The following is a 17,007-nucleotide window of genomic DNA, read 5'->3' as shown; positions in this document are numbered from 1 at the left end:
ATTGGCCCCACAACTGTCACAGATGCATTACTTGTGTACTCACGATGCAAAAGAACGGTACAAATACCATCCAGCCTGCACGAAAGAACCAGTTGGGTGCACGGCCGATCATCTCCTTCACATTGCTAGCAAATTTGTTGAAACCTGCAAGACAGAGTTGACATCCTAGTGTCACACTTAGCGCAGTTACAGGCAGGGATGACAGTCACGCAAGTAGACACACTGAAATGGCCAAGGCAAAAGCTTTCTTGGCTAACAAAAGAATCCAACAACAAAACAAAACAACAACAAACAAAGAACAAAAGATTACCAACAGCTTACACTGCCACTACACTGAGACATCACTTATTATTTCTTGGTATTATATGAACTGCTTAAGTCTATTTTGTATTTTTCATTTCTGCAAAGATATATCATCAAATCAATTTTGTTCTCCAATCTACACCACCAAATCTATTACGGACGGAGGCTTCCTTTCTATATCTTGTTGCGCTTTGCCTAGCTGGATTTCAAATCATTTGGCTAGCAACAGGCTTCAGTTCCATAACTGACTACAAGCAAGATAAACCTGCTGTATGCTTACCTTATGGAAAGCATCAAGGAGTTTCTATTCTAGCCACAGCCTGAGACTGACAGCTGAGCGTAGTCCAACTTAATTATATTCCCAGCATTTTACCACTTAAACAGTACAACTAGTACCACAGTATGAAAATGGCGTCCTCTATATATGTAGTATGTGTTGCCTCTGAGAGTAAAGCTTTATACCTACAGAGGGACCACACACCAGCACATGGGAAGCATCAATAAGTTTCTATTCCAGCCATTACCTGAGATTGGCAGCTGAACATGGTCCAACTTAATTATATTTTCTGTATATTAAGACATAAACAGTACTACTGTCAAAATTTTAAAATGGCGTACTCTATTTATCTGTAGCCTCTAAAATTAAAGCCTTAAACTTACAGAAGCCCCACACGCCAAGCACACCCCCACTGCACATACCCCTAGTAAAAAAATGCTGCCCATCCATCCACTTATATTTACTCTTGACCCATTTCCCCACCCAACCTCCACCTCCAGAGGTGCCATCGACCACCCGCCCATCGAGCTGTACCATGATGATGAGCAATCCACCATCAAACCACTTAACTTTCAACCTCAACAGGCTACACCTACTAGAAGCCCATGCTGAAACAGAACGGAAAAACTCACAGGATGGTTACCACTGTGCAATGCAAGATTCAGTGAGAGCTGTTGATTTATGCGGAATATTGAGGTAATGAATTTCAGAGCAAAATGCTCAAATGTATAGTTACATAACACCTATATTTTAATTTTCCACACATGGCCGTCCTTTGACTACAAATCCTCTCTCCTCCACCACTTCAGGTCTACCGCTGAAAAAAATAAAAAAATAAAATAAAACATGCCACATTCCTCCTCTCTCACCATAACCTCCCTCATTCTTTTACAGTAGTAACCATCCATAACCACCCTTTGGTTGCACACTCCTCTGCTATCACCACACCCTGCTGCTCCATGGTAACCACTGCCCAGCTACTTCCTGTGACAACCATCTTCCTTTTACTGTAACCTTGCTTTTGTCCTGGGTAACCCCAATCCCGATTACTCCAGTAATAACTTCCCTCCGTTACCGCATCTCTCTGTTCTTGCCAAATCCTCCTTCATCCACCATAACTATCCTACGGATGGTTACCAGGTAGCCAGGATGGTTACCAGGTAGTATGGTTTCACGTTCCTGCAATTTTGCCACTTTCATTAAATGAGAACCACCCTTGAGCCTCCTTCCAAATAGAGTCCAAATATTTGCTTTTTTTTAATTTAGGAAATATTGATTTAGTACCTTCAGTCCACAAGAATATCTTCCAGTTATGCATTCCTCCATTCTCATTACACCATCCCATTTCTGTGGTAAATGCCTTCTACATAACTTTTATGGCAGGCACCCTTTGGCTGCATGGTCATCTGCTCTCGCCCTGTCCTCCTCCTTCTACGGTAATTACACTCCGGGTGGTTCCCATGGGCTCTTTTGTACACTGTTCTGCTCATGACATCTCCTCCTCTTTCCATAGTAACCATGCTCTGCCTTCTTCTACAGCAACCACCTTCCGGTTACACATTACTCTTGCTATGTGCTCCTATTCATATGGTAAACACTTTCCGGATGGTTCTCGTTGCATTGACCCCTAGTAACGCATTCCTACACTTTCTACATACCCTCCTCTTTTTACAGTAACCACCCTTTTTTCATGATAACCCCCTTCTGGTCACGCATTCCTCTGCTCTCACTACACTCTTCAGATGGTTCCTATAGCAGCCACATTCCGATTGCGCATCATCCCTGCTATCCCCATTCCTTCCTCTTTTCACAGTAAGTGTCCTCCTCCTCCTTTTTCGTGGTTACCATACTTTGGTTAGGCTGGCTACTACTTCCCCAATGACATAGAACCCGGAAAATAGGCTTTTGAAGAGCTACTGCTGTAAAAGTGACAGTGAAATTGAACTCAAAGATGTAGCAGGAAAGCCAGCTGTGCACCAGAAGCACCGCTCATCAGCCAATCTCCACCACACCCCCTAGGTATAAGGCTACACAACCACCCATTAGTTGCTATCTTTGTCAAACCATCCCACTTCCACCCTCCAAATGAACCACCTACCAGCCATTTCCCCACTGCACCACCTCCTATAGGTATGAAGCTACCAAACCATTCACTGCCACCCTCTACCACCCTCCACACAACCACTACCCTCCAGAAGCATTTCCATCTTCACAATCCAGGAAAACACTATTGCGTTTGTGAAGGCTCAGCTTAAACAGAAGCATTCAGTAGAGTAAAAACACTGAAGTTTTAAACAAGGGTAAACCTAACAGCTTTCCTAACAAAACAAAAACTAACGATTATCACACCAGACGTCTGATCATCCCGCAATTTTTTTCATTTACAGGGAGAGCTGTTTCTGTGATGGTATAAAGGGGCCTTCTGTGAAAAGCTTCGACTTAAACCATGGATGCTTTAACGTAGACCATTGCACCCCGCAGAGTTAATATGACACCATGTGAAGCTATTGAAGAAGAGAAATGAAACAAAGCCATTTTAAGAGAGAAGAGTCATACAAAAGTGAAAAGTAGGTAAAGATGCACATGTTATCATGCAATTAGATGCAATAAATATGCTTTAGCAGTATGGCCATAGATTTCATCTTTACATTGACCACCATCCCCTTGTGTCACTGAATTTGATTTCTCCATCACTTGTGCGACATGAGGTCTTAAATGGAAAATACCCCAGCCATCTAAAAGCTCGTTAATTCGAACTTCACAGGACCGGGAAAAAGTTTGAATTATCGAGTGGCCTCGAAAAGACTGATAAGAACCATTTGCATTACAGTAAATGTACCATACTTACTCGCGTGACGAACCCACTCACATAATGAACCCACCCACATCCAATTATCGCCTAAAATTTAGAAAAAAAGATTAAAAAAAAAAAGACAGAAAGCCTCAGCAGTTATTGCTTCTCTCCGTTTCCCGCCGTCACGTCAAGGCCCACGACGCATTTCTTGGCAGTGCGCAGCGATAAGATCACAGTGTGTTTACCTTTTCACATTAGCTATAGCAGGGGGAGGGAAGGGGGGGGGGGGGGAAGGGAGGCAGCGAACTTGGCCAAGTGCCAGCGCTAGTCCAAGCCTTGTTTCCAGTACATTCACCTTAGCATGCCATGGATAATTGGGGCGGGTGCCCTCTGCTGCCACTCAATCATTGGAATGCGCGATAGTAGCAAACACCTTTTGAAGCGAACGATGCTAAAAGCCGGTGTCATGGTCGCGGCTGACTGCGTGCTTTTGTTGACGACTGATGAATGAAAGGATGGACTACTTACGCAGTAAAAAAAAAGTTTTTTCCCGCATAATTCGTAGCACCCGCCTGAAGCCATATCCTTTCATGGATGTTGGCTGGGTGGTGGTGACGAACATTTATTTATTCCTTCGCATAAGGAGTTGTTTGGACCGAGGCCCTATTGGCCCAGGCCCACAGAAATCTAGGTGAATCTCTTATTTCGGAGCCCCAATGGCGTCTAACGCCGCTCGCGCCCTGGCGACCAAGGTCCGCTAGGACTGTAGGTCATGGCAGCTGGGGGTGGGTAATGAAGAATTGGGAACGGTGGGGATTGGATGGACAGGTCCAGACCATGCGAAAAACGTCCGAGAAGTTCGCTCCACACAGGCTGCAGCCCCCAACAAAGTCTGTAGAAGTGCTTCAAGACCGCCAGGCACAGCACTGTGTTTGCAAAAATTTCGAGAAGGAGCCTTTCGTCCGCTCTCTGGAGACCTTTAAAAGGTGCCGAAAAGCGGCGGTGGCTGTCCTTATAATAGTATGTAGTTTTTTCTTTGAATGTGATAAGGTATTGGGTGGGCTCAGAGTAGACTTTCCAAGCAAGTTTGAGTGCCCGGAGAGAGAGCGCCTAGGCCGCCTGATCAGATAACTCATTGCCCAGGAGTCCCTGATGGCCGGGAGCCCAGATGAGGTTACAATTTGGAGGGTCGCTGGACTGATATCAATTTTGTAGGACGCGCTTGGCAAGAGGAGGGATCCAACCCAGCTCATAATTCCGACAGGCCCCCTTGGAGTCGGTAATGATGTATTTCACTTGAGGGAGGGAGAGGGGGAGCGCAATCGCGATTTCCTCCGCATGTGTTGCGTTGTGGGCATGGAACGTGAGTCCTGCCACTGTGATGGTGTTGTGTACCACTGCCGCAGTGAACCACCTGCCACGGTAGGGACCGGCAATGTCCACATAGTATACATGTTATAATGCCGCTCCAGTATTTCTGCATGTGCCTGGCGACGGCCATTATGGTCAGAGTGTGACATGTTGCGGGAAATGAGTCTGACCCTGAGAGTGCATCTCCAGGGTTTTGGTGCTGGCACCCGTTCCTCAAAGGTGGTGGTGCATTGGATGTGTAGTCGGTCAAGAATGCGGCGACCGAATGGCGTTTGTGATAGGTGCGTGTATTGGCTGAAAAGATGGGCCCCTCGGAGTTCCCGATAGGTGTTGACCATACCAAGGTCCAACAAACGCTGGTTGGATGTGGCAATGGGGAGGTCAAGAGCCCATTTGATAACTTTGCGATGTATGACCTCGAGTTGGTCCTCGTCATGTTTGCGCATGTGAAGGTGGGAGATTGAGTAGAGAATTCTACTCGTAATGAAGGCATGTGCCAGCCGCAAGGCATCTTTACTTCGTAACAACCCACGCTTATTGGAGACCCGGCGGACCATACGGCCAACCTGGGCACCATACATGCGAAGTTTCGTTAGTGTGTGTCCGGTCTGCGTTGTTAGTGAATAAAAAGACCAAGGATGCGGATCTCCTTGGCCTCTCTAATCAGACTCGAAAGGAGTGTAAGGCAAATTGAAGTGTCATCCCGAGGGAAGGGACGGATGTGGACAAATTCTGACTTGGTGGGGGCACATTGCAGACCACAGTATGCAGCGTAAGCGTCCACCACCTCCGCTGCCTGTTGTAGGCTTGTTTCCATGTGTCCCAGATTGCCTTCCGTTGCCCAGATAGAGATATCCGCATATATGGCATATCGGATGCTAGGCATGAAGCTTAATTTTGCGGGAAGGTCTTTCATTGCAAGGTTGAAGAGGAGGGGAGACAACACTGCGCCCTGAGGTGTATCCCGGGATCCAATGGTATAGGGTCCATGTTCTTTGTCTTGAATTCGAATATATAGGCCTGTCATCCGGTGAGAAATTGCCAGATGTATCAGTATGTATTCTGACCACAGTCCGTAGCTAGGAGATGACTTAGTATAACTTCATGTTTGACGTTATCGAAAGCTCCTTTCAAATCGAAGGCCAGGACTACCTTGTCTTTGTAAGGGAGTTCTTTAGGCTCTAATATGTCATGATGAAGTTGTAGAAGTATATCTTGTGCGGATTTCTGTGGTCGGAAACTGCACATAGTGTCCGCAAAAGTGTGACGTGTTTTGAGGTAAGTGGACAACCTGTCTTGCATCATAGTCTCCATCAATTTGCCCACACAAGATGTGAGGGAAATAGAGTGCAGGTTTTTTACATTAATTGGCTTGCCTGCTTTAGGAATAAGTGTCACTAAGGCTGCTTCCAATCCTGGGGGAGAGGAATCTCTCCCAGCCAGATTTGGTTGGTGAATTCAAGGAGGGTATGGTACGCTGCATCCGGAAGGTTCGCCAGAAGTTTGACGGTAACCTTGTCCCAGCCCTGTGCAGTACCGCGCTTCATTTTGGCTAGGGCCTCCTTCAAATCATAGAGGGACATCCAGCTCCAGATTTGTTTGGCCTGCGTATGAGCATTGGGAAAGACGAGGGTCTACCATGGTACAAAGATATCTTTCACACAGTGCTCGGGCCAACTGTGTTGTAGTACCGGGAAAGTTATGAATGACACGATGGAGATGCTGCGTCGTTTCTGCATATGTTTGAGAGGGGTCTATACATGCACGAAACAAACACCACGTATTACAACCAGACATCTGGTGCGCAGCAGTGTTACATCGATCCACCCAGTTACGGCGCCGACAGTACTCACCCGTATTTTCGAATTAACAGGGCTCTAATTAATGAGTTTTTAGTTGCAAGTTTCAGAGGTTGCGCGGAAAAGAGAGCAGGCAGCCGCCACTGCGGCCGTCAACCCCTACCCTCCGGTGTCGCCGGCCGCAGCACCGGATATGGCGCATTTAGGCTTTACCAACTCTTGCATAATTTTACCTGGTTCCCCTTTTTGGACGTGCGCAGCCTCTAACTATGCCACTCTTTTGCGGAGGTGTTATTTTTTTTTTTGCCACGTGCTGTGCTCAGACGCGGCGGTGTGTAGTTCGAATTATCCGTGGCGGAACCGACTCGCGTTCGAATTAACGGGCTTTTTTATACACAAAGCTCTAGGGAGCTTGGCCGGACCAAGTAGCGTAGTTCGAATTATCCGAAAATTCGAATTATTGAGGTTAGAATTAACGAGCTTTCACTAATGGATAATGGCCATCCAAGGCTACCAAATGGCAACTTTGAATGGTTGCCTTTCAGCTGGGACAGAAAGATAACAGAACAGGATGGAAGGTGATAAGAGAAAGTAGAGATCAAGTAGAGGGAGAAAAATGGAGGGATGCTATCATAAACAGAGAGATAGAAGAGAGAAAAAAAAAAAAATGGGAGCATCAGCTTTCTTTTTTATCACTGTCGCTATTTACACTGCATTGGGCTCTCGAGTGATGTTATTGCTGACATGAGTGCCAGTAAGCGTTTATTGCCCTCACGTCTTGCTATCATACTCTCAGCTTTGTGTCTTGTTTTCTTCACTGCCTAGGTAAACGGTTACAGCTCAGAAGTGAAACTGCTCAGCAAGAGGAAGCTAAAGGAAAAGTCCCTCTGCAGGCAACCGAGAAACAAAGCAACGAACAAAAAAAAAAAAACAAAACACTGTGCACGGATGGCGCAGCAGGTGATGTGCCGCAGTAATACAGGTGTGCACCAGATGCTCATCACAATTGCGAGGCTCGACGTGGGTGTAGACAAGCCCAAGTCGTGCTCGCCACCGAGCGATAAGCCGACTGCCGGCTCTGCAAGAAGGAGGTGGTGCAAGTGACCAAGACCTTGCAGCAGCGAGAATGGCACCGGCAACAACACACAGAGGGCAAAACTTTCGGAACAGCCTTTTCGGACAAAGTTCGCGCTAAGAGGGCCACGATGGTGCGAGAGCATGGGAAGCACCAGCGTGACCCAGCTGCCAGCTCACACTGATTGTTTAACTATGCCACTGCCTGCATAAATTTCTCATAGATGGCATCTTCTGGAAGGTGGAGGGCTCACCCACCCTTCGGCCAGGCCTGGAAGGTGCCTCAATCTGCTCTGATCTGGCAGGTGCATTGTTGCATGCACGCAAGCATACAGACACAATGGGATTTTGCTGGGAAATTACAGTGCTGCCAATGCATTAAATGAAAAAGAGGAAGGTGAAAATAGATGAAGAGAAATAAGGGCCGGAGAGAAACAAAAATGAGAACAAAAGAAAGAAGTGAAGAAGTGGGAGAAGCAGGGAACAACGGAGCAACAACAGATGCAACAGCAAAAGAAAATAAAGGCCCTCAAATAAATTTCGCACATAAAATCCATGAGGATCAAGATGTTAAAGTACAGCGGCTTACCATAAAACCAAGAGATGGCCACGTCTTGGAAAAACACTATGAAGAGGAGGGTCATGCCGGACACAGCATATGTATCAACAAGTTGAAATAGATAGATGCCACCCTGAAATGAAGAGCAGCACAAAATTTCTTTGTAAAACATGGGGCAGTTAGCGGACATTCCAGTACAACTTGTATGACATACACCGACAGTTTAATGCACACAAGCCTCCACCCTTATTTTCACAGCAGCACCTGTCAGCAAGCTTAGACTAATTCAATGGGAAACCCTGTACTGCCACTCCTCTGTAATCATGCAATTTCTTTCTGGCCGATGAAAAATGCCAATAACAATTTGCCATCTATGGTCATATGATCTGGTCCCTCTTTGGCTGAAGAGAAGGGAAGGAAATGGTCTACCTATTACTCCTCCTTTCTTTGCCCCAAAGAAAGGTGAAAAATTAATACTTGAAGTATGGCTCATTAGTGGAGAAACCTAACCAGCAGGAAAACCCATTAACATCAACAAACCACCGGTATCTGAAAAGATAAAGGAACACTCACTTAAATTTGATCATTTTCATAGCATCCACCAAATTCAACCAAATATGCATTGCTTCACTTTAGAAGACCATATGTCTGCCCATTTCAGTTTTTAAAAAGGAACTCTTCAAAAGAAGCAGGATTTTTTTGCAATGTACATTCCGATGAGCCTCTTATCTTATTAATTTTGTCCACTAATTGTAACTCTGGGCAAAGCATGAATTATAAATGGATCATTCTCTCAGTGGATCCTTTAAAAAGCAATTACTCTCACATTGTACATAATGATGGAGGCAAGAATAGAAGGAAGTGCAATCTTTGCAAAGGAAACAAATTCTCAATTTTGCACTATATATATCATCTTGGAACTTTTCAAATTTTGACATCAGACCAACTGACACTCTCTCTTCCTTTCAAAAGCAGTTGAAGTATGATCTGATTAGTGTGCAATACCCCACATCAAGCTGCACTGCATTAACATGTTTGTGTTACTTTGTGAAAAGTTTTTTTCAGCAACTGTTACACTTTTATCCGGACATTATCTGCCCTATATGACAATATCCTTTGCATTATAATATTCTTACAATTTTTTATTAATTAATAACACAATCATATTATTTTATACTATTATGTTCTCTACATTGTGTTAGTCCTTCGTTGCATTACAGTCCCCAACACGAAAGGTCCTGCCTGTGATTCTAAACCATTTTTTTGTACACTTTGATTTGAAATAATTTACAGTAGATGGTCAACTCACCTGCGTGACCATACTGAGTCCCAAAAGAAACTGGATGGTGCAGAAAACGAGCGTCACCACGGGCCGGTTTCTCAGTAGCACAGGCCACACATCAATGAGGCCCGCTATGAGAGCCTCGGCAGTGCAGAACTGCAGGACAGTACGGAGCCAGTTTCAGGTACGGTACATTCCAGGGAAATTAATGTATCCAGCAAAAGTATGAAGCCATAAAAGAGCAGCCAAATAAATAAGCAAGAACAAGACAAGTGCTCACCATGTCTATCCTTGCTTTTGTGCAAAGCCATTCTAATTATCTTTTAGATTTGAACCAACTAAAAATTTAAAAAATTGCCAATAAATGAATATCCTGATTATTATTGTGTGACTATGGGTATTTATTTCAGACGTGTAATTTTTCCAGTATTACTTAGTACAGGCTCAATCACTGCATACTGCTGCAATCCCACTACTTGACCACCTATATTTATATATATATTTTTTTCTTGAACAAATTCAAAGACATATAAAAATGCTTGGCTAATGTCAGGACCATGTAATGATGTCAGCACCCTACAGAAGAAGCCAGAAAATACGTCCAAGAGGTCCAAAGTGAAGGCTATGTCAAAAATCCTCTGCGGTGTTCCATGATTGATCTTCATGGCTGTGTCAACTTTATGAGATCATCACTTCTTGACCAATCATGCAATTTCATTGCTGGCGACAAAGAAGTGATTGGAAACTCTAAAGCTATCACATTAGAATTCAAGCTATGTGCCTTTTACCTGGCTTGCCTGATCTGACAATTGTTTTCCTGGTCAATCGGTAGATAGTAGGAGAGAAAACTATTGTAGTCACATAAAACTAGCAATGACATCTAGTTGGCTTCACTGGTTAGAGGGCCTCCCTTGCGTTCTTGAGTTGTGTCCGACTATACTAACCTCCAAGAGCACATCGTACAAAAATTCAAAACAGCATCTAGGGATGTTGGCAGTTTGGCTTCACGCTTGCTAGGCCCATCAGCCGGGCCGCACGTGAGGCAGGAAGTTGCGCCATTTAATCGCACTGGATAGGTGCTCGCCTTAGCAATCCGTTGTTACAGATCTGTCGCTTTAAACTATATGTGCACTGCAATGCCATATTACGGGAAACTAGGTAACAAAGAATGCACCATGGACATCTTTTGCCTTCAGCTAGGCTGGGCGGCGGAAGTGTCAACTTAGATTTGGAGAAAACCTTTCTTTGACCATCATGGGGCGCGAGTTGGGACAGGTGGCATATACGCAGCAATATATGGTACTTCTATGGCAGTGGGTGTGTGTGCTTGGCAATGTTAGAAAGAAACAGAAAAGAAAGAACATGTTGTGAAAGGAAAGGAAGAGTGCTTATGTGAGATAAGGATGCAGGAGACTGCTACACTGGCTTGAAAGCTGGAAAATTAAGGATGACAAGGTTGGCGCACAGTTGGTGCATACAAGGAGAGAGAGAGAACATGAGAGTGAGCACGACCTAGAAACTAGATGGCTTCTTGTAGCTCGGTGTATCCAAGGGGTCAGGAGGGCCCCAACTTTATCTTGCTCCTTACATATTAATCTCATAAGAAAGCAGATTTCATATGTTTTGGCAGACGTGTCTAGTAACCAGGTTCTCGTCCAAGGCCACCAGAACTGACCTGGCTGTCAATCCCCACCACGAGCAGCATCAGGAAGAATAGCACCGACCAGACAGGTGATGCCGGCATCTTGGCCACAACCTCGGGGTAGGCCAGAAAGGCAAGACCTGGTCCTGCAACGTTTTCCATCATGTGACGTTGAATGGAAAAACATAGTAAAAAGCTGAAGACTAGACATAAGCGAATATTCAATATTTCCAATGAGAACCAAACATGTTCATTATTTGGGTCATACTAAACAATTCGAAGACTGCCATTCAAGTATTTCTGAATACTCGACAATGATCAAATACCATGCCAACTTTCATAAATCTGACCGTGGAAAAACCACATTTATATGGAACAAAAGGTTGAATTTAAAATGCCACAACAAAAAAAAAAAAATACACATAGGCGTCCCCCTCGCTTTCTTCTGCATCATTTATTGCGAAGATCAATCGCATTAAGACACTTCTAATCTGGGATCTCATGCAGAATTCCACAAGTGAGCTTTTCCATGTACTACACAGGCAAGATGGCCTAATACGCACTTCAAATAATCACAAAGAAAAGAACACGGGATTTTTGCTTGATCTTTCCATGATATGTTACATACTTAAAGGGTCCCTGAAAGGCTACTTGCGGCAATATTTGAATGCAAGGAATCTACAGAGGTGGTCCTTACGAGTATTAGAGTCAAATTTGAAAGCTTTCGACTTCTAGAGGGCATGGGTATACAGACAGACACACTACTCCTAGGCCATGCAGCTTGTGCAGCTTGGTTAAAGTGGAGTTTTATATTTGTTTCATGGTCTTTTACACGATGTGGCAGATTACAACTGTACTTACTAAAGAGTGCGTGCAACCCGAAACCAAAGTGAAAACCGAAGTGCTAGTGTACCTAATTCACATTTGGCCGTACCACGTCAAATTTCCGGTATTTTCTTCTGGAGGGAAAGGTGGTGGGGAGACACTTCATATATAATTGATTTTTTGGATAATATGAACCTTTCATCCAATACTTTGAAAACTGAATTAAGATTTTAAAATCCAGCTGGCTATATTAAGTGCCAGCTAACTGCCAGATTTAATTTTTGTTCCTTATTTAATGTGACCACGTTGAAGGTTGCACACTGTTTCGCTAGTACAGTGAAAGCTCGTTAATTCGAACCTCGGTAATTCGAATTTTTGGATAATTCGAACTACACTACTTGGTCCGGCCAAGCTCCATAGAGATCTGTGCATAAAAAAGCCCGTTAATTCGAACGCGGGTCGGTTCCGCTACGGATAATTCGAACTACGCGCCGCCGCGTCTGTGCGGCTTGGCGCACGTCACGCGGCAAAAAAAAAAAAAAAAAAAAAAAAAGGGGGGGGGGGGGGGGGGATAAAGAAACACCTTCGTGATCCGCAGGCATAATTAGAGGCTGCGCATGTCCAAAACGGGGACAATAAGGAACCAGGTAAAACCATGGAAGAGTGGGTAAAACTTAAATGGCGCCATGACCGGCGTGGCGGCCGGCGGCGTTGAAGGGAGGGGACGCGGCCGCGGCAAGGTCAGTGCATGGCCGCGCGGCGGCAGCTGCCTGCTCTCGCTTCTGCGCAACCTCCGTAGCTCGCAACTAAATACTCGTTAATTTCAACCCTGTTAATTTGAAAATAGGGATAAGTACTGTCGGCGCGGTCCCAGCCAATGCCCATAAAAGGCTATGATCTCGGACGGGCACTATGAATTAAACTTCTCTTTTTTTTTTTTTTTTTTTTTTTTTTGCGATAGCCATTCATCTTTCCACCCATCAGTCGTCAACGGAAGCATGCGAGTCAGCCGCGATCGTGACGCCAGCTTTTAGCACCGTTCTAGAGTGGCAGTAGACGGCGCCGCCCGCCCAAGTCGCTCATAGCATGATAAAGCGAACGTACTGAAAAGGAGGCTTGCACAACCGGATAAGCGCTGGCACTTTGCCAAGTTCGCTTCCCTCCCTGCGGGAGCTAAAGTCAAAAGATAAACACGCCGTTATCGCCGCGCAGCATCTTGGCGCACTGCCAAGAAATGCGTTGTGGACCGTGAAGGCGCGAGAAACAGAGGGACGCGCTAACGACTGGCGCCTTTATTATTTTTTTTTTCTTTCAGATTCGTAGGCACAAATCGGGGCTGGGTGGGTTCATTATGCGAGCGAGTTCGTTACGCGACTAAATACGGTACATTTACCGTAGTACAAACGGATTTGGTCAGTTTTTTCGAGGCCATTCGATAATTCGAACATCGGATAATTCGAACATTTTTCCCGGTCCCGTGAAGTTCGAATTAACGAGCTTTTACTGTAGAGACAGGGTCCTAAAATTTTTTTAGCTCTGGAGAACACAAATGGTTTTCAATGGTACTGAGGAACCTTGCACATTTTGGCATCTGCCCCCTTCTGCCTGACATGTACACAATAAAGTGCTTGCAAATGCATGCTCTCTTAAGATATGCTCAAATTCCAATTATTAACGATTCAGTGAAACAGTCTGCTAAGAGTGATTACAGTATGCTAAACGACTGAACACAGTGAATGAAGAAGGGTTGGTGTTGATGCATGCGTCAATTCACCAAAATACTCAAGGGTTCCATGGAGCACAGTTTGAAAATTTCTAAATTAGAACACAAAATTAATACCCTCGAGGTCTGGCAAAACATCCCTCGAGCTTCGCACCGAAGTTGTGGGCACCACTGTCAACACAGTGATATCCATACTCTAGGAATTCAACTGGTAGATTCAGCTCGAGGTCAGGGAACCTACCAAAGTTAATATTGTTAAGCAAGCTTTGTCAAAAATGAATAGAAACAATCAATTCACAACATTCCTAGTTTTTCACAGAGTGTTTGCCAAGTGAGACTGGCAGCATGCTACCATAGAATCGCCACCAGCACAGCCAGCTTCATCAAAACCAAAAAAGAAAGGTGAAGAAAAGAGAGCAATATTATTCCTCACCTGAGCGGAACACGTCGCTGACCTGGCGACCAGTCAAGTGTGCCAGGTGACCCAGCACCGAGAAAATGACCGCACCAGCTACAATGCTCGTCATAGGATTCACAACACAGAGCACCATTGAGTCCCTGCGCACGGAGTCGTTTCCCGTAAGCAGTGACACATACACCAAAGTTTATCACCACGCATTGTCTAAGCACAATCAATTTCAAACGCGAGGCCAAGAAGGCTCCTTCTAGACGATGCTGGTATAACTATCAGAATAGTAAACTTGCATCTATTCTCAAAATGTGCAAGTCAAGTTGACAACCCTCGTTAAGTTGTTTCATCCTATCTCAAATCCCCTGGCCACAGAGCAAAGCCACTCAAACTGCCAATGCAGACACCACTGTCCCCAATGGAAAAGATGTTTGTGTCGGTTAGCCTTATAGAGAAGCCAACGCTATCATCCCCGTACCTGCCACAGCCAGAGTAAGGTGACAGAAAACAAAGCCAGAAGAGGACCACTCGGAAATCACTCAACACAAAGACAAAACATAGCACGCAACTGGCAGAGGCCTCCTAATTCAACCTCTATCTGGCAAAACATCCCTCGAGCTCTGCACCGAAGTTGTAGATACCACTGCCAACACAGTGATATCCATTCTCTAGGAATTCAACTAGTAGATTCAGCTCAAGGTGAGGGAACCTACCAAGTAACAGCAATGCAGGCAGGACCATTTTCAATAAAAAACAGCTTTCACCAAACTAATTCAGAATACTTTTATGCGTGGTTTTCGGTTTAAACTGAACAGTCCAACCCTTAACTACATGGGACTAGAAGAATTCTGGCTCATCCGTTAATCAAATGCTCAAACCAAGCTCAGCAAGGAACCATCCAGCACTCATTGATAAGGCATCGCACATTAATAAGCCAATATGCTATGAAACAGGCCATTAAATGAAGGAACGACAACACATTTATACCACACAGGTGCACACTGCCTCCCAATTAAAAATTGCCAGCAGTCAGACTGCAGCAATTATGTTTCTGTGGCATATAGTACTGCACTATGTCTCCAAAAGGAAATTTTTAATTGTGCCACAAAAACAGAAGATTCCGACATGACAGAGCAAGAGCGCACTGTTTGTGCCATGATGAGTCTGGCAAAACAATTTAGAAACTAAGAAGGCATACTGCGTCATCCCTTCATACAAGCAAAATGTAACTCAATATCGAGCAACAAGTTGAGGCAAACCTGAAGAAGTCGTGGTTGAACTTGTTGTAGCTGCCCAGAGCAATGACTGAGCCAAAGCCGATGCCAAACGTATAGAACACCTGAGTGCCAGCAGCTATCCATACCTGGAACAAAAAAAAGGCGACACTAAAGCTCAGTTTGCGAGTGCCGCTGTGGATTGTCCGACCTGTAAAGAATCGTTTGCACTAAATTAGCATACCTTATTTGTAGAAGAAACGATATAAGCGATTACCGAAACTTCATCAATTGAGACACCTTTTTTTTTATCACCATATAATTCTTGGTAACTTTGTACTCACTCTTTCATCACTTTCTCCTTCCTTTTCTCACAGCATTGTTCAGGTATTCACAAAGACTGAGAAAGCATCCACATATATTTCCTTACACCGTCTTTTTCTCCTTGTCGACTCTTTCTACCCCCCCCCCCTTGCCTCTTCAGACAATATGTGACAACAATGGTCCAAATTAACATATGAGTACCTGATGGTGATGCCTGTCACATTGGCCCAGTGGATATGACATTTGGCTTTTCAGCACGAGTTGACATGTTACATCTGGGCTGTGAAAGCTGCATTTTAAAGTGAGGTAAAATACAAGCATACCCATGCACAAAACTTTCAACACATGTTAAAGAATGCCAGACGGTTGAAATTATGTTTGAAATTAGCGTGTAGCCCCCTAGTATGGATTGCATTTTACTCACAATGTTGCTTTCGCGTGTCAAAGATGAATCATTTAGGAATTCATTTGATACTGTGAGGACTTGCCCCATCAGTGATCAGCATGTATTCGAAGTGCACGCGATAATAGAGAGGGATCAGCGGTTTAAACAGTCAACCGCGAACGAATAAGCGAGGGCCAACATATCTGTCCCTTTATTTCAACCCCACAGTACCAGCCTCTTTGCTGGGACATCACCTTCCCAATGTGACATATTCACTTGATGAGATTTCTGATGAATGCATCATAAGGATGCATCACGAGATCCTTTAGGACAGCAGCAAGGCAGTGAGACAGTGCTGTCAAAGAAAAAGACATTCGCACAGAGAGAGCTTAACACTGAATGGATCAGGTGCCCGACAAAGTGCCAATGTGCTTTGCGTGTGCCAATGTGCTTTGCGTCCAGGCAGAGCTGCAGCCCCACCAGATTGGCATGATGATTGGCTAACTTCTTAGCCTTTTTAGTCAATTGTACAACTTAAAACATGAAAAGCTATTTACTAAAACTAGAAAATGCGCATGAGCAATAAGAATTCCATCAGTCCTCTCCAGAACGCAAGAATTTTTAAGCTAGCTTCACTAACAGTGAACATTTGTGTGATCGAAAATGATGTTCTTCCTCTCCCCCTTCAACTCCACACACGCCGGCGTGCAAGAAAAGAATTAAGAAAAAAAGTTGTGATGGCACCCCTCCGTGCCCCAATTTTCCACACTACTTTGGAGCGTCCAATGAGTGAACACACCCTGAAAACCCAGTTGATGTCAACGGAAAGGGGGCATGCGGGGACTTGTCGCCCTTATCGGTTGCGAGCGGTCTGTAAGAGCACTTTCTAAAAATTATTTGTAAATTATAGGCTCCACACAGAGCTTTTAAATTTGACTTGTAACCCTCCAAAGAGCGCTTCTATGGATTTCTTGCAATAGAATATTATCGCAACTGCCGTGTCACGGCCCCTTAAAGCAAGGTGTG

The 17,007-nt window shown here is 44.6% G+C and overlaps 1 protein-coding gene across 4 annotated transcripts in view; it reads right to left on the bottom strand.

Annotated features, from left to right (window-relative positions):
• The window catches only part of LOC146207557 (sodium- and chloride-dependent GABA transporter 1-like), a 36,512-nt gene that overhangs the window by 6,396 nt on the left and 13,109 nt on the right, over positions 1–17,007 (bottom strand). For all 4 annotated transcript variants that reach the window (XM_084588487.1, XM_084588501.1, XM_084588494.1 and 1 more), the window contains 6 exons: positions 15,318–15,421; positions 14,083–14,207; positions 11,135–11,247; positions 9,487–9,615; positions 8,208–8,310; positions 44–144 (listed from right to left, as the gene is read on the bottom strand). In XM_084588487.1, coding sequence (XP_084444613.1) covers positions 44–144; positions 8,208–8,310; positions 9,487–9,615; positions 11,135–11,247; positions 14,083–14,207; positions 15,318–15,421 — 675 coding nt within the window. The remainder of the gene's footprint in view (positions 1–43; positions 145–8,207; positions 8,311–9,486; positions 9,616–11,134; positions 11,248–14,082; positions 14,208–15,317; positions 15,422–17,007) is intronic.

This window comes from Amblyomma maculatum, chromosome 1, assembly GCF_055883805.1.
Source record: "Amblyomma maculatum isolate TAMU_Amacu chromosome 1, ASM5588380v1, whole genome shotgun sequence".
Classification (NCBI taxonomy): Eukaryota; Metazoa; Arthropoda; class Arachnida; order Ixodida; family Ixodidae; genus Amblyomma; species Amblyomma maculatum.
Note: the sequence above shows the minus strand (reverse complement) of the source record. Positions and strands in the feature narration are given on the sequence as shown.